This window comes from Enhydra lutris, unplaced genomic scaffold (genome assembly GCF_002288905.1).
Source record: "Enhydra lutris kenyoni isolate GAN:26980312 unplaced genomic scaffold, ASM228890v2 scaffoldscaffold24, whole genome shotgun sequence".
NCBI classification, from domain to species: Eukaryota; Metazoa; Chordata; class Mammalia; order Carnivora; family Mustelidae; genus Enhydra; species Enhydra lutris.
The window spans coordinates 25,812,770-25,838,691 of record NW_019154108.1 but is presented as its reverse complement, the minus strand read 5'-3'; the positions used below and the strand labels follow the sequence as shown (position 1 = coordinate 25,838,691).

General features: G+C 39.9%; 1 protein-coding gene across 1 annotated transcript in view; it reads left to right on the top strand.

Moving 5' to 3' along the window:
* LOC111150849 (pappalysin 2) overlaps positions 1-25,922 on the top strand; it is a 276,104-nt gene that overhangs the window by 81,187 nt on the left and 168,995 nt on the right. Inside the window, 1 exon segment of the mRNA XM_022508485.1 lies at positions 25,693-25,838. Within this exon segment, the coding sequence (XP_022364193.1) occupies positions 25,693-25,838 (146 nt within the window).

Below are 25,922 nucleotides of genomic sequence, written 5' to 3'. Positions count from 1 at the left end.
CAGTCCAAAACCTATGGGATACAGCAAAGGCAGTCCTAAGGGGGAAATACATAGCCATCCAAGCCTCCCTCAAAAAAACTGAAAAATCCAGAGTATACCAGCTCTCTTTATACCTTAAAGAACTGGAGAATCAAAAACTAATTAAGCCAGCCCCACACACAAGAAGGGAAATAATCAGGATTAGAGCAGAGATCAAAGAGATAGAAACTAGAGATACAGTAGAACACATCAGCAAAACTAGAAGCTGGTTTTTTGAAAGAATCAATAGGATCGATAAACCATTGGCCAAATTAATCCAAAAGAAAAGAGAGAAGACCCAAATTAATAAAATGATGAATGAAAAGGGAGAGATCACGACTAACACCAAGGAAATAGAAACAATCAGCATTATACTCTTTTGAAGGAGTTTGAGAGAATTTGATGACTTCCTCTTCATATATGAAGGTGAGAGGACATGGGATCTAATTTCATCTATCTGGTTTTAATGCTTTTCTTATGCAAAAGTGGACAAGACTGGTCTTGGTGTACAGCAGTTTCTCTTTATTCCGTTGTTGGTGGCCTTGCCTTGTTAGGAATATTGTTATTCTCTCTTCTCTGTGACTAGTCTTTCACTTCTTTTTAAAAGATTCTGATCTGGGGCGCCTGGGTGGCTCAGTGAGTTAAGGCCTCTGCCTTCAGCTCGGGTCATGATCCTAGGGTCCTGTGATAGAGCCCCACATCAGGCTCTCTGCTCAGCAGAGAGCCTGCTTCCTCCTCTTTCTCTCTCTGCCTACTTGTGATCTCTGTCTGTCAAATAAATAAATAAAATCTAAAAAAAAATCTGATCTGAATTTTTCTTCTTTGTCATTTTTTCATTTTTTTTTTCTCCCAACAGACAGTCTCTTATTTAGGTCTGCCCAAAAGGGTCACCCTGACCCCTTTCCTTGGAAAGGAAGGGGTAGAGATTATTTGTTGGTTATTGTCAAGGGTGGAGACCTTTTCTTTTTAGTTAAATTATGTCTGTGTCATCCCAAGTGACTTGTACAGTGCTAATGAATGTCCCGTTCCCAAAATACAATTTTTGAAACAAAATGCAACACACAACATCTGACATATTTAGTTGCTTAATGATGAAGGTCGACCCTACTTGGATATTTCAGGATAGTCATGATTTCAAATATTCTGTTCTACTGTTTTGTAAAGTGTCCTTATCCTATAAAACCACATCTTGATTTGGGTTTGAAAATATGCTCACCATACCCATGAAAAGTAAACATGAATCTGTATCCCAAACATAATACATATTGAAAAGAGAACATTCTTTGGGTATTTTACATACTCCTCTTGAAAAAGGCCAACTTGAAAAAAATAAGAGAAAGAAACAAAAATTGAGTGGCCATGAGGAGGGGGTGGTGGGTAGAGAGTTGGCGGGTTTTGTTAAGCTCCGGTAGAAGACTCTCTCTGGAACAATTTAGCCAGCGTTTTCATTGGCAGGCCTCAGCAGAGCCATTAGAGCTATTAAACGAGTGTATTGTTTTGAGTTTTCTTTGGCCCAATCTCCTCTATTATTTAGGGAAACAGAATTGCACAGTCTTAGGGAAGAGAGGAGACTGAATGCCAGCTAATCGAACTCTCCTTCGTGGCGTGCTGTGGATGAACAGGCTGGAGAGCTGGGGGTTGCTGAGAATTCCTAGCCCCTACAGATTCCCGTGTGCCAAGTGCAATACTGGATCTGATCAGGATTCTTGGATTTTTTTTTTTCACTTTCTGGTTAAAAAGTAATCAGAAACTTGTGAAAGTTCCTCTAATAAATTATACAGCGGCCTTTTTATTTATATCTTTTTATATCTGGCAGTGAAGCTTTTTTTTAGAGTGTCTGCTCAGGAGCACAAGGCCCTGATCTGGAATGCCCAATCTCTCTGGCCTAAAAATAAACTTGGGTTTTAAGAAATTGTGTGTGCGTGTGCGCGCGCGCGCGGATGTGTGTGAGCGTGAGCATGTGTGGGGGGATGGGGAGAGACAAATGGAGAATGCTGAATGTCAAAAATACTTTGTTAATAGATCCTGGAGTTGGAAATGCTGACTTTTTGCTTTTTAAATAAAGGATGAGGCTAAACAGATGATCCATACATCCTCCTTTTTAAACTTGTCAAGAGTGTCTTTCGGAGAAATACCAGGTAGAAAAAAGTAGAATGAACTCACTTGGTCCTTCCTCTATGTCTCTATTTTCTTTGCTGGTTATTGTTGGTTGACCCCTCTTTTGGTTTCAAATATTGGAGTAGAGGTAGAAGAATAGAGGCAAAGTAGCCCAAACTCTGCCAAGGGATAGTTTTCTTACACGGAGAAGTGTTGCCCCAGTTATGTTCACCTGCAGGGCCTGATATGTTACCTTGTGTGTGCTGGCCTTTTAATTGTGAGGCTGCTTTTGTTATACCACCTAAAAGGATTGCATGGTGTAGGGTGAATAGTCTAAGGTCTAATTTGCCCTTTGAACCTTTAATAATTGAATTTCTCCTCCAAAATAATACATTCTCCTGGTGAATTTTCAAACAGTAAAGAGTTATGAGGTCTGTCTTTGTTCCATTTTCCCCGCTTCCTTCCACCTTTCCACAACTTTTGAAAACAAGCCTGATTCTGGGTTTAGATCAGTTTGTGAAAATATGCCCCATTGGTTTTTAAATAGGTGGGAATGCAAGTTGGTGCAGCCACTTTGGAGAACAGTGTGGAGATTCCTTAAGAAATTAAAAATAGAGCTTCCCTTTGACCCTGCAATTGCACTACTGGGTATTTACCCAAACTATACAGAAGTAGTGAAAAGAAGGGCCATCTGTACCCCAATGTTCATAGCAGCAATGGCCACAGTCGCCAAACTGTGGAAAGAACCAAGATGCCCTTCAACGGACGAATGGATAAGGAAGATGTGGTCCATATACACTATGGAGTATTATGCCTCCATCAGAAAGGATGAATACCCAACTTTTGTAGCAACATGGACGGGACTGGAAGAGATTATGCTGAGTGAAATAAGTCAAGCAGAGAGAGTCAATTATCATATGGTTTCACTTATTTGTGGAGCATAACAAATAACATGGAGGACATAGGGAGATGGAGAGGAGAAGGCAGTTGAGGGAAACTGGAAGGGAAGGTGAACCATGAGAGACTATGGACTCTGAAAAATAACCTGAGGGTTTTGAAGGGGTGGGGGGTGGGAGTTTGGGGGAACCAGATAGTGGGTACTAGAGAGGACACGGATTGCATGGAGCACTGGGTGTGGTGCAAAAGCAATGAATTTTGTTACGCTGAAAAGAAATTAAAAAAATAAAATAAAAAATAAAAATAAAAAAACAACTAAAAAATAGGCATTATTTGAAAAACAATAAAAAGTGCGCCATTTTCAAATGTGTTCAAGGGATGCTGAGTGGAATAACATTTGGTTTCTATGTACTTGGTATTTTGCCATGCACTTTACATACATTATTTAATTTAACCTGTGTGGCAGTTTTAGGAGGCATGTACTATTATTATCCTCACTTTCTAGATTATTTTATGTTCATTTTTTAAATAATTGCAATCATTTTTCAAATCATTAAATCCAGGCTTAGTGATATTATATAATGCCTCAAATCATACAATAAGAAATTGGCAAAACCCAAGTTAACTTGGACTATCTTAATTCAGAGCTACAATTTTTATTAGTACTCATGCCGTACCCTAGGAATTTAAATAATTTAGTTTTATTTAGCGTAGGAGGTCTCAGAATATTAAATAATCGGCATTTAGAATAAAGCAGGGAATACATTCTCTCTCTCTCTCTCTTTTATTATGGAATTGTTTCATGAAACTACTTAAGGAGCCTTTGTTTCTCTTGAAACAGTCTATCTGAGTCAGAATTATCAGGTTGGTTCTAAGGGTTTCTTGGTAATGGAGGTGTTACTGAGACTCATACAAGTCTTTGCAGGAGCAGTGACAGAAGTCAGGAAGGTCTAAGTTGGTATGTGTATGTAAGTTGGTATGTTTTGCATCAAAGTCAGCTCAAATATCTGCATTACTCCTAGAAAGGCCACTTGACTCTATAACCAGATTGCTACTTGTCTCTATAAATAAACATAGATAAAATGGTGAGGCAGAAAGATTCATGCTCCTAGAATTTCTTTTTTATTCCATATTCCAGTGAAAGATAATGATCCACTTTTCTGGGCAGTGCCCAAGCTGTTCTTTCTCTTATAGAAATGCCTCTGAGTGAGATGGAAAAGTTTTGCCCCAAACAGTAAATGGCTGAGAAAGGCACAAATTGTGAGTTTTCTATGGTTTGTTACAGCTTAAATAACAATGATTGTTAAGGATACTTGATTGCATATCTAGTTGGACAAAATAAATTTTTGTGGGTCAAAAAACATAATCATGTAATATCAGAAGCTCAAGATTCAAAGAGATAATATGTTCCTGATTTGGTAAGTTATTGTGTGTTATATGCATACAAAAACAATGGAAACAAATACATCAAAAGATCAATAGTAGTTATCTCTGAGGAATTAGAATTTTGGTGCTATTTAATTTTCTTGTAATTGTTTTTGCGTTCTAAATTATCTACGACATGCATGTCATACTTCTATAATTTAAAAAGAAGGAATAACACAAGCAAAAGGAGAGATGCACTAAACAGCATGGTTGGGTGTGGGTAGAGGACAGTAAGTGGTTTGATGTTGGAACGTGAACCAGACATTGACGAAAGATAAGGTGGTTGTAAGCAAGGTGAGAGTTTGGACAGATTCATGGCTTAGATGGGTAAGTCTAGTAACCATGGGGGTAAACAGCTTGGGGAAGGTAAAACTGTAGCCCAGAAAACAAAAGACCTCTTCTGTAGTTTGGACAAGAGATAATGAGGGCCCATAATAGTGACATTAGACTAAAGGGGTTAAAATTGAAAATAATTAATAGGTAAATTAGGTAAGTCTCAGTGACTAAGTGGATATTAGGGGTGAGAATGAATATGGGGAGAAAGGGTTACTCTGAGGTTTCTGCTTAGGTGAAAAGGAATAGAAAATGTAGCTCTGAGCTCCCATCAAGACTTTTGGAGCCATATATGGGAAATATCGTCTTACCTCTAATCGTCGTAGGACCAGGGCTATGACCTTTTTGAGAGTGAAGGGATCCAGCCACAAGATAGTTAAGAGAGGGTTCACATATTGGTCTGAAAATGTGTTGCCTTTCTCATGTGTCAGCTTTTCTTATATGAGTATAAAAAATGTAATAGAACTCACTGGATCAGAAAATAACAATAGAAAAAAATAGCTACTCTTTGTTCTGCTCTTCTTATGAGTTGCCACTATGCTCCAGTGCTTTGATACAGACTTTAATTATTACTTTATGTTACAGATGAAAAGATTGGGGGAAAATCATATGTCCAGGGTCACAGAACTGGTATGTGCCAGAGCTGGGCTCTGAGGTGTCTGTCTGAATTCAGAATCATGCTTTAGAAACATATTTTAGTACAGAATAGGAACTGACAAACTTTTTCTGTTAAATGGCAAGATAGTAAATATTTTACGCCTTCAGGTCGTGCATGGTCTTTTTTGCATTTTCTTCTTCCTTTCTTTCTTTTTTTTTTAAATAACTCTTTAAAAATGTAAAAACTGTTATTAGTTCATGGCCCATACAAAAACTAGCCACAGACTGGATTTGTCCTATAGTCCATATTTGCAGATTCGGTGTCTGGAGTACACACACACATACACATTCATGCACACCTGCCCTTTTAAGAAGACATTGGTGGTGAAAGGGTCATATAGAGATGCTGGAGTGGAGGGGAAAAAATGGAGAAATCGCTTAGCTCTAGGTTTCCTGGGGAAAGGGAAATCCAGCTGGAAGAGAATATCCGTGGTAAACACAGGAAGACCACAAGAGTGTGAGTCATTGTAGGCCATAGTCTGAATGTGATCACTGCGCCAACAAATGATCCTCAGATGGCTTCAAAGCATTAATGTCCATGGTGGGAGAGAGAGAGAGAGTGAGGAGAGAGAATGTGCTCTTTAGATAATATATTGGACCTGTCTATCTGGAAAAGGCAGCACAACAGAGTGGCTGAAAAGGTGTGTCTTTCCGGGCCCTCTGCTCTCAGAAGAGAGGAGAGGGTGAGGGACAAGCTGGGACTGGGGAGTAGGGAAGGGAGGGGAAAGGAGACTGCCTCCGTGTATGTATACAGAATTCTCTTTCCTCAGTCAGATGGACAGACAGACAACTGCAGAGGTTGCAATGGTATGGCAGCTTTCTGAAATCAAAGTTTACACATGATAATGCGAAAAAACAAAAACAAAAACAAAACAAACAAAAAAGAAAGAAAGAAAAATTCTCCCTTCAGAAGGCCCTTCATCAGGAGGCATGTTTACTGACATCTGTCTGGATTCTGTGGTCTTGTGAGAACTTACTGAGTGAGAAGGTAGAATTAGGAGCCCTCTGTATCTTGACACATGATGACTCTTGGCTGTAGATTCATGCCACTTGTGGGGAAATCATGAGTACCATGAGAGGGGCCCAGAATGCTTTGCTGCATTTAGAACGTCCTCTTCTGTACCTCCTTACAACCAATAACACTTGTCCCCGAGTCTGTGAATGACAGGATATTTTTTAAAATGTTTATTTTATTATCTAGCTACACTTTGCTCTTAGTTGTTTCATCAAAAGAAGTCAAATATGATATAGAAGTGGCTGTTTTCTGCATTACAATGTGTATATCCCACAGTGGAGTTTATTTTAATTCCTTTCAGGGAAGGAATTGAGAAATATTTCAGCCATCATTAGAATCAGTACTGGACCATAGCTAGAGACAGAGCTCTGGAATCAGAAGGATCTTCGATGAAGTTTCAGCTTTCCACCAGTCACCAACATAATGCCATTAGCGGTATGCTGGTGGGCCAGGTAGTGTGCTCAGGTAGTACCTGGACTCAGCATTTGGGATGGATACTAGGGAAAGCTTCCTGGAAGAGGTGATATTTATACTAGTTTTTGATAATGGGTAGTTATTAGCAAAAAAATATACAGAAAAACAGCACTCCAGGCAGAAGAAATATATGTGCAATTTCATGAAACTGAGAGAGAACATAAAATAGGTGCAGAGATATGAGTACTTTGGGAATTTGGAAAAATAATATAAGAGAAATAATGGCCAGAGATGAAGCCAGACAGGAGCAATGGGCCAGATCATGGAAGGCTTTGAAAAGATATTAAGATATTAAGGCATCTTTTTAAGGCTTTTTTCTCAAACACACTGGACACCATTGGAGTGTTTTAAGCAGGGGAATGGCTTGCTCATATTTTCATGAAGAAAGTGGGGGAATATGGAGGAAGATAGTTAGCCAGTAAATATTTGCTCATAAAACCACAAGAGAAACTATACTGGCTTCAAACAATGACATGGACAGTGAGTGAGAGAGATTAGAACTTACTATAGTTGGTGATTGATTAGATGTGAAATTGGGGAAGAGTTTAGGTTAACTCCCTCTTGGGTTCCGTGTTGGATATGGAGTAATGGTGAGACCTGTCTCCATGATAGGGAAATGCAAGAAGTGGACATTTATAGGGAGGATAAGTTGAGTTTTAGACTTGTCGACTGTGAGGTCTCTGAGGGACATTTAGGGGATGATATTCATTAGACAGTCTGATGTATGTACCTGGAACTGAGTAGACAGATCTAAGCTAGAGATACATTTTGGAGTTATCACTGTGGAAAAAGCTACAGGAGTGAATGTGTTCACCCTAGGAGGATAGAGAGAGTAAGAAGTAAAAAAACAAAGGATGGGCCCAGGGGAAACAGTGCCTAGGAGAGAGGGAGAGAAAGAAGGAACCTTGAAAGTATGAGAAGGAGGGTCCGGTCCATAGATTTGGGGGTAAACTAGGTGAGTGTTGACTTACCAAAAGCAAGTGAAGAGGAGTCTTAAGATAAGTCTTAAGTGATGTCACCTGCCTCAAAGAGGTCAAGAAAGTGACAGAATGGTGTTCACTGGATAGAGCCACTGGGAGGTTTTTGGTGACCTTGCAGATGCAGTTTTACAAAGAATGTTGAAATATGAAAGGAGAACTTCTTTAAGTCCAATTTACAATTAACATAATTTATTCTTTTTAAAAAGATTTTTATTTATTTGATGGAGAGATAGAGAGCACAAGTAGGCAGAGTAGCAAGCAGAAGGAGAGGGAAAAGCAGGCTCCCCACCAAGCAGAGAGCCTGAAATGGGACTTTATCCCAGGACTCTGGGATCATGAGCTGAGCCGAAGGCAGACACTTAACCGACTGAGCCACCCAGGTGCCACTGACAGAATTTATTCTTATATAACATTTTAAACTTCCACATCTAGAGAAGAATCACCAACTTTGAAATCATTAGTAGCCACAGAAATGTTCCTCTTTTTCCTTCTCCTTAGTTACATCTAAGTAGGAATTATAACTAACTAGATTTGAAAGAAGGGGAAGATGGGAGTGTTTGTTCACAGACCCCATCTAACTAATCCCACTTTATCTCCCTAGTAATTGGTCTCCTGTTCCTCCACAGTGAGGAGTGGTCTCTCAGTGTAATGCCATCAACCCTCAAAACCATTTGTATTTTTACCTCCCTCCCCTCCTCCTTTTCTATCCGACGGGCATATGTTCCTCTTTGTCTTTGAGGAAATTCCCAGGAAGTGGTGCCTCTGACAGGGATTTCAGTATTTGTGATTTACAGAGGGTCTCTTTTGGAAGAAAGGGTGAGGGAAACAGGATAAGGCAGGGCACGTGGCTAAGCAAGCTTATGGCTTCAGCTAGTGTCTAACCTCAGCCCAATGTCACAGGGAGCTCTGGAACATGAACCACCCCATGGATTTTGACCCATCTCTAGGCAAAGAGTGGGCTTTTTGCACTCTTCTGTCAGTCAGTCATTGTCTGGGAGCCGCCCCTGGGAGGAGGCAAGCATCACCTCCTGTGAGGCAGCTCCTATTTGACTAAGGGGAATTCTCTGTCTAGGCTGTTAAGAACCAGTCCTCACAAGAGCTAGAGGGTTGGGGGGGTGTCCCTGCTCAGGTGGGGGGCTGGCAGTATCCACCACACCCCTGTGGAAGGTGGATCTCTCCTATTGGGTTCTGCATTTAATTCTCTTAACTATTTCTTTCTTCATTTTCTCCCTCCTTACTGGCATCTTCCCATTAAACTAAATCAACAACGCTCTGTTTCCCATCATAGAAACGTTCTCTCCTTCTCTACATCCTCACACTCTTTCTTCACTGCTGAGAGTCTTGCCCATTATCTCTTCTTCCTTAAGACCCACTCAGCTCCCCAACCCACGGCAGTCGGGTTTCTGCTTCTATAATTTTCTGAAATTGCTTTTGTCTAAGTTACTAAGTTTTTTTGTTTGTTTATACTTCTGGTGGAAACTTTTCTGTTTTTCTCTTCAATTTTCAGGAATGTTTGGGTTGATCTTTTCCTTTGGCTTTGGAGATAGCAGCTCTCCTGGAGCTTCGTCCCTGACTCTCAGACCTCCTTACCAATTTCTTTTCCTCTGCCTCTTCCTTAAAGTTACTGCTTCTCAGGGTCTGGTCTTACGACTTCTCTTCTCACTCTGTACACCTTTTCCTGGGCCAGATTGAGGCTTTTGAGACCCTCAGGAAAGATTATGCCTTCAGTGTCCTGTCATCCGTAATTCAAATGTAAACACTTATATTTTTAAACAAAGCAAAAATAATATTATCTCCATCTAGACTTTCAGATTGCACAATTCTGGATACGGTTTTGAAAATGAACTCTCTCTCTCTCTCTCTCCCCTGATTCCCTAAGCACATGTTGTGTTGAGTATAACTATTAGGAAGTCAGTAAAGCACTACCTCATTCATTCCAGACTTTTCATTAACATGTATATGTTAATGCTTTTGGAATTCATATATTGCTCAGATCTAAAGCACCATACACGCCTGTCTAATAAGCATCTCTAATTTGATTATCACAGTGACTTCAAACTGCCACCCAGACTTGTTCCACCTCCCATTTCCTAATGCTCTTCAGTGAATGGCACTACCCAGTTACAAAATTTTCAAACACGGAAATCATATTGGAATCTTCTCATTTGTCACCCTACCTTGTCCAATTAATCACCAATTTCTGTTGGCTCTATCCCTAAATATCTTTCAAATGCATTCACAACCTTCCAAGAGGCTTCCCTGCCTCTAGTTTTGCCTTCCTTAAATCCGTTCTCCACACTTTTTCAAGATAAATCTTTCCAAAAGGCAAACCTAATGATGTTCCTTCCTCGCTTTATTAAGGAGCCCTAAACTTCTTACCGTGGGTTGCAACCCACTCAGGATCTGGTTGCTGTTACTCCGTTCAGCATCCATGTTTCTACTTTCCTCCAGCTCTTGTGAACTTCTTCCCTTTCCTTCCCCAGTCTATGTGGCCTTGGATCAGCAGCGCCTTCTTCCTCCTGTGCTCCCCACCCTGCCCAGGATATCTCCTTCTTGTCTGCCAGGCCTAGCTATAAATGCCAGTTCTGGGAAGACCGAACTAGCATCTCAGGTCTTGGTCAACTGTCCCTCTCTGTAGACTCTCACTACACCTTTTGCTTTCTCTGCAAGAGTCCCTGCTGAGTCACAGTGCGATGACCCATTTCTTTGTCATTTCTGCCATCAGGCCACAAACTCCGTGGGGGTGGCAGTGCGATCTGGGCTTCTTTGGCATTGTACTGGTTGTCTGGCACTGAGCCTGAGGTTTAGGTGGTGTTCAGTAGAGGCCGTCTGAATTAACGCGTGTGCCGTCCCGCTTTCCAAAGCCAAAGTGTAAAGGATTTTCGATCATAATAATCCTATTTGTATAGGATTCATTCACCTTCCCCACTATTCAACAGAACAAAAAGTTAAGAATTCAGGTTGGTGAGGGTGTGTGCTCGGAAAGAACAGACTTCCATGGTGCTGGTGTGTGTGTGCGTGCATAAACCTGTATGACATAGTACAGAAAGAATGATCTGCTTGAAAATAGGATTTGAAGGAAGACTTTTAAAATGTTCTAAAGCAACAGAAAAAGGAGCTTTAGGAAAAGAGAAAAGAAACACAGAAGAATCACTAAAATTCTGGATGACTTCATGAATTTTTACCATCAATTGGAATGTATCAGGTCTGCTCCAGTTATCCACTCCTCTCAGGAACAGCTTCCTATTTTTAAAGCCTGTGTAATGACTGTGGAAGCATGGCCCATTCCTACCCAGACCCAAAGAGCTTATTGTTACACACTATTTTTGCCAAGAAACTGCTCTGTCTTCAGTCGCCAGCAAAGAGTTGTTAAAGAGAGCATGTTTTTGTCTTTGGGCTTTGTCTTTGGACATGGTTTTGTCTCTTGCTGTTACTGGAGGCAGCAGGTCCTATATGTTACTCTTGCAAGTTTAGAAGGGTCTGCAGTGGGCAGTTTTGGCAAACTTTTGAGGGGGGAAGAATAGAGTGTTCTTTGGTTCATCTTCTAATTATAATCCATCTCTACCATTGACATATTCAACTAATTCAGCTAATCTTAAACGAGCACTTGAGAAAATGCGAGGTGATACACTAAGTTGCTCTCACGCTGAGAAAGACATTATACTTGACTTCTGGGAACTTTGTCTAGATAACAAAATAAAGAATGCTCTATAATATTGAAACAAACAATATTTTATTTTATGAATGCCAACTTTTTCTTAACAGAACTATAACAGTGTAAATATGTGATATTATCAATGTTTTTAAATATCTTATTGTTAAATTAATAATACATTGTTGAGAGTCCCACCATTTTCTTCCCCACCCCTAGACTAAACTGTACCCAGGCAGTAACTTTGGGAAATCTCATGTAAATTTTACATCTCCCTCTCAACGTGTGCTTAGAAAATTTGTACTTACTTTAACATTTTATTTAATAAAACATTACTCATTAAAAAAGAATTATATATATGTATATATGCCATATGTCTATATATGTATACACTCTCGATACAGAAGAACACAAAGAAGAGAAAATTAGTTCAAACCTCACTACCTATTTCATCCCCTTCTACATATCTAGACTAACATGTATGTGGTTTTAAGTAAATAGAATATATTAAACTTCTTGTGCACAGCTTGCTTCTTCAATCAATACTAGATTGGAGTCACTTCTCGATACAGATCTCTATAGATTTAGATCCTTTTTGATGCATTCATGATATGAATATTATATACTTTTGATTTATCTTCTCAGATCCATGTTAATGGACATCTACATGATCTTTGTTATTATACTCTTGTTGACTATTATACTATTCTATTAGCATCACATAGCGCCATGTTATATTATCATGTTCTTCTACTTTTTTATGTTGCTATTATATTTTCTATTTTGTGCGTATTTGAAACTCATACAAATTCCTTCTTAAGTTAAATACCTAGAGAAGTAGGATTTCTGCTGTTCACAGGTACTGCCAAAGCAGGCTTACATATTATAATTGCTGTTGTGTGTTATAGACTAGACTGGATGAGGTAGAGATTCAGAGATAGGGGCTCATTTCAGGCTGGGGTAGCCAGTGTGGGCTTCACAGAAGTGAAATAGGAAAGGGGACTTGGATGTCAGTTACAATTTTGATAATCATATATGTAAGGGGAGAACCATAGAATCAAAGCAGGGAGACGAAAAAGACAAATCAGAAGCAAGTGTGGCATCAGCAGGTCCATCAATGTAGTTCAGTCAATGAGGAAGTGGTGCTAGTATAAGCTAGAGGTAGGCTGCGGTCAGATTACGGGACTTTGAATGGCAATTTAAAGGATTTTAAAGGACTCTTGTGTAGGCCACAGGGAGCCAAGAGTAAGCAGAGAGTAAGCTTTGATGTTGTGCAGGGGGATGGGAGTTGGATATTAGAGGAGAAAAACAAGACATTTTAGTACATGGCAAATAAAGTAAAAAGGATCTATTCCATTCAGACAGCAACAGCAGCAGGGAGTATGGCACCTAGTGGAATTCTGATAGCATGAACAGAAGAGAAAATTAAATTAGTGCTGGGTCATCTGGGGCAGGTGGAAGGATTCAATCAGTGAGGTAGATAGCCTGTACATTTGCAGTGATGAGGGCTGTGTTAGTTTCCTTGGGCTGCCATTACAGAGTATCCCACACCGTGTGGCTTAAAAAGCAGAAACGTATCATCTCACAACAGTTCTGGAGGCTGGAGGTCTGAGAGCAAGGTGTTAGCAAGGTGGGTTCCTTCTGAGGGCTGTGAGGGAGAATCTATTCCGGACCCTTCTCCCAGCTTCTGGTAGCCCCAGGCTTTGCTTGGTTTATAAGCTGCATTTTCCCTTTCTCTTCACATGTTCTTCCCTCTTCGTCCAGATTTCTGCTTTTTATAAGGACACAATCATATTGGATAAAGGTCCACCCTAATGATCTCATCTTAATTTGATCATCTGCAAAGACCATATTTCCCAATAAAGTCACATTCACAGAAACTGGTTAGGATTTCAGTGTCTTTTGGGGACACACAATTCAGCTTACAACAGGGGCTATCCTGGTAGAAACAGCCAAAAGTGTGAGAAAATCAGGGCACTTGGGTGGCTCAGTCAGTAAAGTGTCTGCCTTCCACTCAGGTCATGATTCTGGGGTCCTGGGATCAAGGCCTGCATCAGGCCCCCTGCTCAGCAGGGGAGTCTGCTTCTCCCTCTCCTTCTGCCCCTCCCCCCACTCATGCTCTTCCACTCACTCTCCCAAGTAAAAATAAGTAAAATCTTTTTAAAAGGTGTGAGAAAATTGAAAAGAAGGGGATGTAGATGTAGAAATCAGTTGTATTAAGATAATCATTGAAACAACGAGAATGCATTAGATCTTCAACATGGTGACAATTTGGAGTTGTACGGGGTAGTTTGATTTTATATTCTGTTTAATGTAAGACTTACCTCTTCAATATCCGTGTAGGGTGATCCTTTAGCTTTTGCTTGGATACTTCTGGTGACAGGGAATTTTTTTTTTTAAACAAAATGTATTATGTTTTTAAAGTATATTGAGGCAAAAGATACATCTTCTCAATTTTACTCTTTGGCCCTCATCCTTTCCTTTGAAGCTATACAGAACAAGGTCCTTTAACCAATTTTCCAGCTGCCCTCCCACCCCTACCATCTAGACTAAATATGCCCCAATTCTTCTGCCGTTCTTCACATGGCATTGCTGTCAGATCTCCCACCTTTTTAGTCTCCCTCTTCTGGACATGTCTAAGGTTCCCGTGTCTTTGGAGGATGAACTAACCAAGCACAGGTCTGTTCATGGCAGTGAACTGTCTCTGTGCCTACCACTGAATCTTTGGGGCCTATACATTTTCCCTTGGGGAATGATGGAACATTGTTGACAAATGAAATCTATAGTTTTTTTTTTTTTCCTAGTACTTGGTGCCAAACCCAGAGTCCCTAATGCTATATTTTAGCCATTGCATTCTTTGTGTTAAACTTTGAATTTACATTGGAAACTTTTGAATTTTACCTTTTGAGTTTACCCCTATAATTATTGCTCTGCGAGACCTATTTGGATCTTTATTCTGCCACTCGGCATTTGATCTCTCTCTTCAGTTAATGTCATTTGTAAACTTGAGAAACTTACATTATATGAATTCTTACAAGACATTGATTATATAATCCAATGAAATAGGGGAAAATACAGACACCTTGGCCCACATATTAAAAACCTCCCTTCAGGCAGTCCCTAAATTTAGTGTAGGTTGTTATGAATGTATAACTGTACATATTTCTCCATTATAAAGACCTCCTGAGCAACATATCACATATCCTATTAAATCAAGGCGCATTTCTCTAAGAAATCATCTACTCTAGCAAATCCAGTAAAACACCTAAAGCAACAGCAAAAGAAGTGTGATTATCTGTACATGATTTTTTCCCCCTAAGCCCACGGTAGTTTCCATACTCACCTTTTTCTTACCTAAGCAGTAAAAATTTGCCTATTTAATAACACATTGGAAATATATCTGGAAGTTGACACTGAGCTCACTGATCTGTAGTTTCCAAATCTCTCTCCTTCTTCTTCTAAAGGAACTTGAAATACCTTTCAGTCTTTGGCCATCTTACACCTCTCCATTACCCACAAAGATTTATTGTTATATAACTACCCAAACAAGTCTTTTGGGGGATTTTAGGGTACAAGTCTTATGATTCCAGAGCCTAATTCATCCAAAAACAATTCTTGCACTATTTTGTCCATCAGTTAGGATTTCTAGTTTCTTTTGGTCATATATATATATGTGTATGTGTGTGTGTATGACTATAATTTTCCCGACTTTTCTACCTTGAGAACCAAAATCAAATGTGGAAAACACAGCTGGAATATCATCTCTGAATCAGTCAGTCTTTAGTTGGAAAAGAAAAAAAAACCCACAAAACATTGTTGCCATTTTAAATAAAAATGGATTCAATATGGGAATTTTGTTGCTTATAAAATTTTTATAAGGGCTGGAGTAGTAGGATCCAGTTTGGGCATCCAGGAATATCTCTCAGAACAGCACTGCAGAACAGGCCTGCTGGTGGAGCTGCTCCCTGCCCCCACTTGCCACAGACAGGAAGGTGGGGGAATCCTAGGGTCCCTGTCGAAGTGCTGGATTCAGGAGCACACCATGTGGCTGCTGTTGGGAGATCAGGAAGTTAGCATGGCCGTCATGCTGTGCCCACTAGATGGGCACCCGGAACAAGCCTTTGGCACACAGCCTGCTCCCCCACACCTTAAGGTGGGAGGCCTCGTACTTGAACATTTTCACCCTGCCATGCTTCCAGGCAGAGAAAGAAAAGGCAGTAAGGTCTTCATTTCACTGCCGTCTTCCAACTAGAACATGACTGGCAGACTCAAAATCACATCCAGATCCCTAGATATAAGAGGATTAGAAAAATGCGGAATTCAGCTTTACTGTTCTCCAGAACAGGAACGCACTGGAAGTGGGGGAGAATAATCTGAAGAAACCAATTCATGACGCCCGCCACGACGTTTACAGTGCCTGATGAACGCCCGGTTCTCCTAGCTGATTTTTCTCTTCATCCTCTGTCCTTCAGTGTAATTAAAAAAATTTTTTTATCCCAGTTTAGCTAGCGTGCAGTGTTATGTTAGTTCCAGGTGTACAATATAGTGATTCAACAATTCTAGACATTACCCAGTGCTCATCATGATGAGTGTAGTATTGGGTACACTGCCTGTCACCTTGCAGTACAATTATGCAAGCCTGTTTTCTTGAAAACAACCATCATATATTATGTATCTTTTTATTGCCAAGGCCCAACACAGTGACTCACATGTGCTAGGGAAACCAATTTAAGAATAGAAGAAAGGATGTGTGCTTTGGAGTTAGAGGAACTTGAGTTTAAAACTTGCCTCCAAAACTTACAAGCTGTGTGGTTTGGGACAAGTGACTTTAATTCTGTAAACTTGAGGGTCTTCTATATAAAGTGAAATAAATACACTAAACTTACAGGATTGTTGTGAGCTTTCCAGGAGAAAATATACATGAAGCATCTGTTATAAAGTTGGGACTCAAATTAACTTTGATCACTTTTATTATTAGGGCAAATAAATGATTGCCAGGTTACTGAATTATTGAATAGATGTGTATTTTCACAATTATTTTTCTTGGTGGTAACACAGATGTTGACGAGTTCAGCTTTTTTCCCCTTCTGTGTCTTCATGCTCTCTTTCTGTTTTTCTTAATATTCTGGAAAATGGAAATGAAAAAATTTATCATGCTTTGCAGGGTTTTCATGTTTATGGTTGTCCTCAGCTTTATCTGTTTTGACCCATTTTTTAAAATAGTTTTATGCCGTTCCTCTTCCCAAAATCTGCATGTGTTCTTTTAAAATTTTAGCTTAGCAGATAGTTCTTTTATCAAACCTGGTCCCTTTTGATGTTTCATAGCTCCTTTCACCTTTATTGAGACAATCTAGAATTCAGTGCATTTTCAAAGTTTATAGATTTCTATTCCCAAAGGGCCATTTCCCCCTCGAGAATCTTAGGTTAAGGAATCATTCCTCCCTTTTGGAACTCTGTTTCCCTGAAGCTCAAGTCCTTGTTCTTACCAGCCTCAGCTGTTGCAAAAGTAGTAGTTTCTTTCATCCACCCCATGTCACCAGCTAGTTCTTTTCTATTAGTAGGAATTAAAATCAAACTATTAGATCTCTCTGTTGTTTCCCAAGCTTTTTGAGAGATATTATCAGGAAGTCAGGGAAAGTACCCGAAGGGTTGCAGTTGTTATTAGCCAAATCAGCCTTTTGGCAGAGACTGTCTCATCTGAAGTTCTGGATCATTGTTCTATTTTTAATTTGTGTCAGTTTTGGAAACTGTTTGGGGAGGAATTAAAACTATCCCCTGCCTGACAAGGCCCACCACAGTTGTGCCTAGAAAAGATTCATCGTTATTTTATTTTCACTCCAAGCTTTTCATGGTGGGCTTACTTCAGGTTTTAGATTTAAGTTGTGTTTGCTTCTTTTTTGCACTGTGGTGTTGCCTCCATTTAATTTTATTTTTTTCTTATAAGCCAAGTCTGCCCCTCCTGAGACGTAACCCATTCCCCATCAAGTCTTTGAGTAGATACTTGCTTTCTTGTAATATGATGTTTGAACTGTGTTGCTAGCTCTGTAGTCATCCGAGGCCATAAGTACAGTTATTACTAATATAAGGTTCATTGAATGCTTATGTGTGGTTTTATAAATGTTATTTCATTTTTTCCTCCCAATTATTTTTATGCAGTAGATATTTCATTATTCTCATTCTACAGATGAGGACACTGAGCTGTAGCAATGCTTGGTGCCTTGCCAATGCCACGTGTCCAGTCAGTGGAAGAGGTGGGACTTAAGACCATGTCATCCTGGCTTGGGAGCCTGTGTTCCTCAGGATAGGGACACACTGGCTACCTCTGACCATTGGTTTGGTAATTTTCTCTTAATTCTACTGAGTACCTCCTCTATTATGCTCTTCTCTTGCCTTATCTGGACCTAGCAAGTTATCTGAGTATTTTCACTTTCATCTTCCACATCATTATCAGGGTATGGCTCCCTTATTAAGGAAGGCAAGCTACTGCCAAGAACTGAAATGGACTCTTTCCTCCCCTTGAGCCCATATTCTGGAGTCACAGGAAAGGGTCTTTTATTTATTTATTTAATTATTTTTAATTTCTTTTCAGCGTAACAGAATTCATTGTTTTTGCACCACACCCAGTGCCCCATGCAATACGTGCCCTCCTTAATACCTGCCACCTGGCTCCCCCAACCTCCCACCCGCCACCCCTTCAAAACCCTGAGGTTGTTTTTCAGAGTCCATAGTCTCTCATGGTTCACCGCCACTTCCAGTTTCCCTCAACTCCCTTCTCCTCTCCATCTCCCTATGTCCTCCATGTTATTCGTTATGCTCCACAAATAAGTGAAACCATATGATAATTGACTCTCTCAGCATAATCTCTTCCAGTCCTGTCTATGTTGCTACAAAAGTTGGATATTCATCCTTTCTGATGGAGGCATAATACTCCATAGTGTATATGGACCACATCTTCCTTATCCATTCGTCCATTGAAGGGCATCTTGGTTCTTTCCACAGTTTGGCGACCGTGGCCATTGCTGCTATGAACATTGGGGTACAGATGGCCCTTCTTTTCACTACATCTGTATCTTTTGGGTAAATACCCAGTAGTGCAATTGCAGGGTCATAGGGAAGTTCTATTTTTAATTTCTTAAGGAATCTCCACACTGTTCTCCAAAGTGACTGCACCAACTTGCATTCCCACCAACAGTGTAAGAGGGTTCCCCTTTTTCCACATTCTCTTAAAACAAATTCTTTCTTTTGTTACCACCATTGTATGTTCAATCTCCATGTGTTTTCTTTTCCAAAGATATTATATTTAAGTAATAGAAATTGTATTTATTTTCTGTTCTTGCTTCAACAAGCTTATGAAAACAACACAAAGATATTATCTTACAATCCTGTGGGTCAGAAGTTTGACATAGTTCTCAACAGACTAATATCAAGGTGTTGTTAGGGCTGCATAGCTTTCTGAAGGCTCTAGGAGAGAAGCAACTTGTTTGCTTTCTCCAGCTTTTGTGGGCCACATGCATTCTTTGGCTTGCAGGTGCTTTCCTTCATCTTCAAAACCAGCAAGGTAGCATTTGTCTGACTCTGCTGCCATTGCCACATCTCTTTCTAGGATCACATGCAGGAAAAGCTCTCTGCTTCTAAGGAGTTGCGTAATTAGATCGGGCCCACTCAAATTACACAGAAAAATCTTCTCATCATAAAGTTAGTATTTTTTTTATCACCTCTGCAAAGTCCCTTTTGCCATGTAAATTAACATAAGCCCAGCCTCCAGAGAGTAGGGCATGGACATTTTTGGGAACATAATTCTGCCTACAAGCAAAGATATTATAACACTAGACCGCAGACCCTGTGACCTCTAATTACTTCTTTTATTGCAGCCTCAAGGTCTTACAACACTTAAGCATTTTTAAATATTTATTTATTTATTTGACACACACACACACACACACACACACACAAACACACACACACAGGAAGAGTGAGTAGGGGGAGGAACAAACGGAGCCAGGGTAGGGGGTGGAATCTCAAGCAGACTCCCTGCTGAGCTCCAAGTGTGACCCAGGGCTCCACCCCATGACATTATCAGGACCTGAGCCAAAATCAAGAGTTGGACACTTAACTGATTGAACCACTCAGACACCTAACACTTAAACATTTCTAAAGGAAAATTCCATTTTTCTTCTAGTAGTATTACTCTTTCCCATATGAATTAGCAAAACTGAGTTAATGTTTTGGGTGTAGTAAGTTTTTGTCAGGTTTTCCTCTGAATTTGAAAAAAATATATATTCTTAGTTGATGATGTCCTAGTTATGAGGATATCTAGTCTCTTTTATGGCATTCAGAAGAGAAACAATAATCATCATGGTGTCTTCCCCTAGGCTAGTTAGGAGGTGGTTGATAATATTGAGGAGAGTGGAAGAGAGGGGAGCGGGGAATAAGGGAGGAATCTTGTGTCACGGAGAGGGAAATAGGAGTAGCACCAATTCAGAGAGAGACACTGGGGAAGTAGCTGTGGGGAAAAAGACTGTGAGTTTAGTGTCAGAGATAAACCCAGTCTTCACAGACCTGTGGGGATGAATGAGCTCATATTGCCATTAACAATCAAATTATATTAGTACAATATATAACTAAAATTTTACCCTCATACATTGTCCCCTTTCCCTGGTATTTTTGGGAGTCTCCAGAAGGGTAGGCCTTAAAAATTCATGGCTACCAGTTTCTGTGGTTCTCCTGCTGTTTGCCATTGAACACTGGCAATGGTGTTTACCTTCTCTACTGACATGCAGCATTTCCAACTGATGCTCTTGTCCTCGCTGTTTCTCTAGGGAAAAGCTGGCTTCCTGAGAGAGCTGGCTTCTATTGCCACCCAAGATTGTAAAACTCTCAATGCTAGAATGGTGCTGACATCATTTAATTCTTCACAGAAATGGAGAGAGTGTCCCCTGTCCTCAACTGGTGCTTCATTTTGTCATTAGGCCTTAAAACATTGCTTGTGTGTCCTGGTTTACACTAATTTTATGAAAAGAGTGTTTTTTTTGTTTTTCCAGAGCAGGTTAAAATCCAGTCCATAAAATTAAGTAGGGAACAAAATGCCATTGCAGTCTTTCCCTTGTCTTTGCCTTCTATCTTTCCATGGACACAAATACATACTTCTCTGTGTTTAGCCAAAACTCAATCCTTCCTGTGTTATCTGTCTGTGGAAAAGATGTCCACATATTCATTGGTTAGACCACTATTTCAGGTTCACTGAAATTTCTTTTGTGCTCAGATAGAACCACCCAATACATTGACATTTTGACCTCAAGATGTCTGTGTGTGATCTAGGGGGAGATGTCTTGACATAAAAGAGAAAGAATCTAATCTATAGTTCTATACATACATACATACGTATATATCCAAGGACTGATCGTGCTTCAAGGTTTAACAGTAGAAGAGTTCCCAATAGTGAACAAGGAGCATGACAAAAGAATGTATCAGAAACAAGACCACAGAATCCTGGGGAATAACTTTTAAGGATTAGAAGGGGAAAGAGGAATCCTTTTGAGAGTGAACTCAAAAGCAAGAATACAACCAAAAAAGAACATTGCAAAAAAAAAAAAAAAAAAAGCAGAAGAAGTAGAAAACTAAGAAGCAGGAAGTAACTAAATGTTAAAATGCAATAAAGAATTCTCATAAGAAGGTAACTGAATTTTTTTTTTTTCATTTTGTGGGGAGGGACAGTTTGGAGGTCACTGACAATTTTAACAAAAGCAGTTTTGATAAACTGATACCCATGAAAGCCAGGTTATAATGGGATTAGGGGATACATGGAAAATAGAAATGAATAGGTCAGAAAAATTATTCTTTCAAGAAGTTTGATTTGGAAAGGGAGAAGGAAGCTATGATTTTCTTAGAAACCTCATCCTGTGGGACCAGAGATAAGGGCACAAAAATAGGTAAGGAAGTGAATGTGTGTGTATGTGTTTGTATATGTGTGTGTTAGAGTCTCTGATGAATGTCTTCAATTTCATCATTGAGGAAGGAAGCATGATCATTTACTAAGAGTCAGGGCAATAAGAGATTGAGGTTGTGGGAGAGGAGGAGCAAGAGAAGAATGGTAATCTCAAATCCTTCCTGGAGAGGAGGTGACCATAAACAAGTAAAAGTATACACAAGTAGAATTAAAGATCTATAGGAGATCAAGAATAAAAACCACTATGAGTAAGGGTGACCATGAATATGAGGTATGGGGACAACTGGAGGTAAGAAATTAAAAAAGCAGACCATCTTCAGTGATGTTTCACACAGATGTTGAAATTTCCTAAGTAATGGATGATAGGAGGTAGGGAAGGAGAAGACTGTGGGCAAGGCACTGAACTCTTGAGGTGTAGGAACTAACCAGGAGGTGGGAAAATAAAAAGAGGAGTAAAGTGTAAGGGGATGTAGTAGAGTGCCAGGCACCTAAGAGCGGGAGGAATTTGAGAGAAGGAGAAAAACTAAGTTTTTAAAGTTGTACTGGGTACAGGGAGAGAGCTGGTTGGTACTCTGCAGACTGACAAGCTCCATGGTGTGAGCATAGTGAAAGGGTTGGGAGAGCAGGTCAAAGGTGATATTCACAAGGAGGAGGAAGCATGGTTGGCAAAGTAGATAGTAGATCGAGTAGCAGATGGACCCCTTCTGTGCATGTTGGGTAGATAACCATGGTATACAGTAACAACAGAAAGGTTTTGATTTAACCAAACCAAAGTATTCCAATTTTGGCTAATTGTTTCCATAAGGCTAATCGCCTGAGGGTTCTAGGGGGCATCTGGTTTTGTTGTCATGGAGACTGCCTTGCACCTGTAGAGTACAGTCAGGGTCTTCCTCAGGAGAGGACTTTCTCTGAGATCTCTGGGCACCCAAGCATCCTTTATGTCTTGTTTTTCAGCATGCCAGTTTTTGATACTGGTTCAATGTCCTTCCGACAGTTTATGATCTTTTGCTTCTTTCTGGCTCCATTCTTGCGATTATTTCTATCCATCTATAAAGGAGTTACTTACTCAGCTGACTATAAAGCTAGAGCACAAATAGTCATTTTTAAATATTTTTTTCACTTTTACTTAGTCTGAAACTAAGCAAAAGTTAGGGCTTGCATGTGCACTTAGACACTGGAGCATGGCTGGGGGTCAGCAGTCAGGGAGCATGGTATAGGTCAAAATGAATGCACTAAGTCTGGGGGACAAAGAAACACAGGTGATGGATATAGGTAGTGGTTAATCCCAGTAGGTCATAGTCATAAAATGGTGAGGCAAGTCTGCATTCTTCCAGGGGCCATGTCAGAAATAACAGACTTGAGCATTGGGTGGAACAACTTCATATGTCAGTCTCAAGCAGAGCTTGTTTCCAAGACAGTTTTTATAAAAATCAAAATACAACTTCACTTTGGTCAGCCTGGGTCCTCAGGGAGAAATTCATGGTGAGGACTTCTTCAGTCTAGAGTATGGAGAGTATGAGCAAAGGAAGATCCTAGCAGAAAATAAGCAGATTAATGCAGTTCCTCTTCCTTTTCATACATAGTTCTGGTTAGTTCGAGACACTTGTGCTGTTTGTGATATTTGCATATGTTATTTCCCCTTCCTTGATTATTAAGTTATTTTGGATGTCAAGTCTGTCCCCTCATGAATCATTTCTAAAGCTCTGAATTTAAGAGTAATGTCCATTTTCCACACTCAATGTCTAAGCCAGGCTCTGGTCACATTAGTAAGAAGTTTATCTTTGTTAGGTCCGATCAGCTTGTGAACAGGTGTACATTTTGTATTAGGCAGGGCATTCTACATATAAAGGAGACACACTGATATCTAAGTTTTACCCTTTTCAGATTAGAGAAAAAAGTCTTTGTTTCTAACAAAATAAGGTTTCCTTCTATCAGTTTAATTAATGACTGTTTTCAACTGTCCCTAGTTTTTAAAAATGTGTTCTCCTCCTTATACTTGCTGACTTCTGTCTACATGTATCTCTGTGGAGTGCAGCAGTCAGAGCAACCACACCCAGTTTGCCACCAGCATGACATAAACACTCTCATCTGGAAGGGTAATTTGTGGCTGGCGAGAGGGTTGGGCAAAGAAGAAAAAGGGAGATGAGTAGAACCAGCTAATGAGGTTGGTGGTGGAGGAGGAGGCCTCTTGGAGGGTGCTCAAGGGAAATTAGTGGAGCTGCTGGGTGGAGGGAGGACAGAAGGATGGCAGCCAAGACTGGTAAATGGCAGATGGAGAAGCCAGTGACACACAGATAGCCCAAATAAACTATGCCAGAAACTGGGGGATTTGGGGAAAGTGAGGGAGGAGAAAAGAGAGAAAACTATCAAGTTACCAACTCCCAATTTTAATGGGAAATCTGGAATAGGAGCAGAGAAAGGGTGTGACTTGTCTTCCTTGGTATCCTGACTTGTGTGTAGACTCAGTCTCTGATTCTCTCTGCCCTTATTTGTCCTTTCTATTTCTTTCATTTCCCATCCTTTCCTTTTCTTCTCTCTTTTCCCATTTGCCCTCTCTCTTCTCCATTCTCCTGGACTACATCTCCGTGTTGAAGAATTACTTGATGTCATCACAGCTCCAAACCATCAATTTGTCAATAGAGGAAATTGTAATTATTTTTAATTAAAGAAAAAGGGAAAGAGAATGTGACTAATATCCAGGGAAAACCAGGCAACAGTCCAGAAAACATTGTGTCTCCAGGAAAGCAGCAGAAGGAATATCCCTCTATTGACATCTGACATCACCTCATGGAATTTGGATGATTTCTTGGAGCTTAGAACTATTTTTCCAAGATATTATAAGTCAATATGAAAAAGTATTTTTAAATATCTTTTCTCCCAAGTATCTTTGGTTCTAAAGCAGAATCTTTTTTGTTTCTTAACTTGTATTCCCCTTTTTGCTTCTGTTCCAAAGAATACAAAAACAATCTTCCTTGGGATCTCTATTTCTTGGGTACTCCTTGCCAGTATATCCTACATATGGATTAAACAGATTGCGTCAACAGTGTGGTTGGGAGGCAGAGCTAGCAAGAGAAGAAGGGTCATGCTGTCCTAACATGAGCTTCTGGATTTCTGCTAGTCTATCAGAACAGTAACAATAAAGCATGATCTATAAAGGAAATTTCCAGCTAACGTTGAGGGAGCTGTCTGCCCAGTTGAAGCTTTTATAGGAATATTCCTCTTTTTGAGCGGCAGACTATGGTCACATCCAGTGAATCCAAAGGGCCACTGAGCTCTGCTTTAGTTGTTCATTCTTAAAATAGTTCTTCAGTGAGAATGTTGAGTGAGTCTGTCTGCTTATGGTAAATTTAAAGTTTCACTGATGCCAGGAAGATGAAGGTCTTTGACTATATATGAGCTTATAAAGAGACAAAATGCTTGTTTCCCTTTTTTTATGGGCCATATGGCATGTGTTTTAATATACCTTTAATTCTGTGCATAAGTGCAAACATAATACTGCCTAGTATGTTGAAGTCCACCAGTAGAGATACTCAGTAAAGAGCATAAGGTAGTGGAGTTGGAGTAGTTTCTATGGATTAAGGCACTATAAAGAAAGATATATACATATATACATATATGTATATATATATACACACACACAGTTAAAAGTTCTTGTAGTAACTTTATGATATCCTCTTCTACCTATAACTCATCTGTTTTTTCCTCTTTTTACTTTGTTTCCTAGCCACGTTTTTTTAAAAAATAATGCCTGAAACAAGCATATACTGAAATAGAGATTCAGTTGGTCTTCTGATCATAATAATGTTCATGCAGTGTGATAGAAGGAACCAGGAACTGAAAGGTGGAAGGCCTTCTTCACCATGGCCTGGGATTAATACTCAGGGCAAATAATTAGGAGTATCATTGGATTTATCTTGAAGAAATAATATAGATGTAGAATGGGAATTGAGTATGACATTAAACACTGAATAGTCATATAAATAATATAGTGCTAAAAAGGTAAGATATTATTTATCTTGGAATAAATATCCCAAATGTGTACTAGTACCTTTTTTGTTATCTTCGTGACAGCCTGGTCTCCGTCTTTCTGCCCCTCTAAAGGGCAGTGCTGGCTGGGAATGTCAGTATGATTAGGTATGGTCCTGCTTTCTATGTACTGATCCTTTGGTGTGACATTTCTGTTTTGTGTACTTTCCAGGGCATATATGAGTGTGAAGGAGCTGAAGGAGGCACTGCAGCTCAACAGTACTCACTTCCTCAATGTCTACTTTGCTAGCTCAGTGCGGGAAGACCTTGCCGGTGCTGCCACGTGGCCTTGGGACAAGGAAGCCATCAGTCACCTGGGTAAGTGAGGTGAAGACCAAATATGGTAGACAGATGGAGCAGGCCCCAAATGATTATGTGACATGAGTTTGAGGAAAAAAGAAA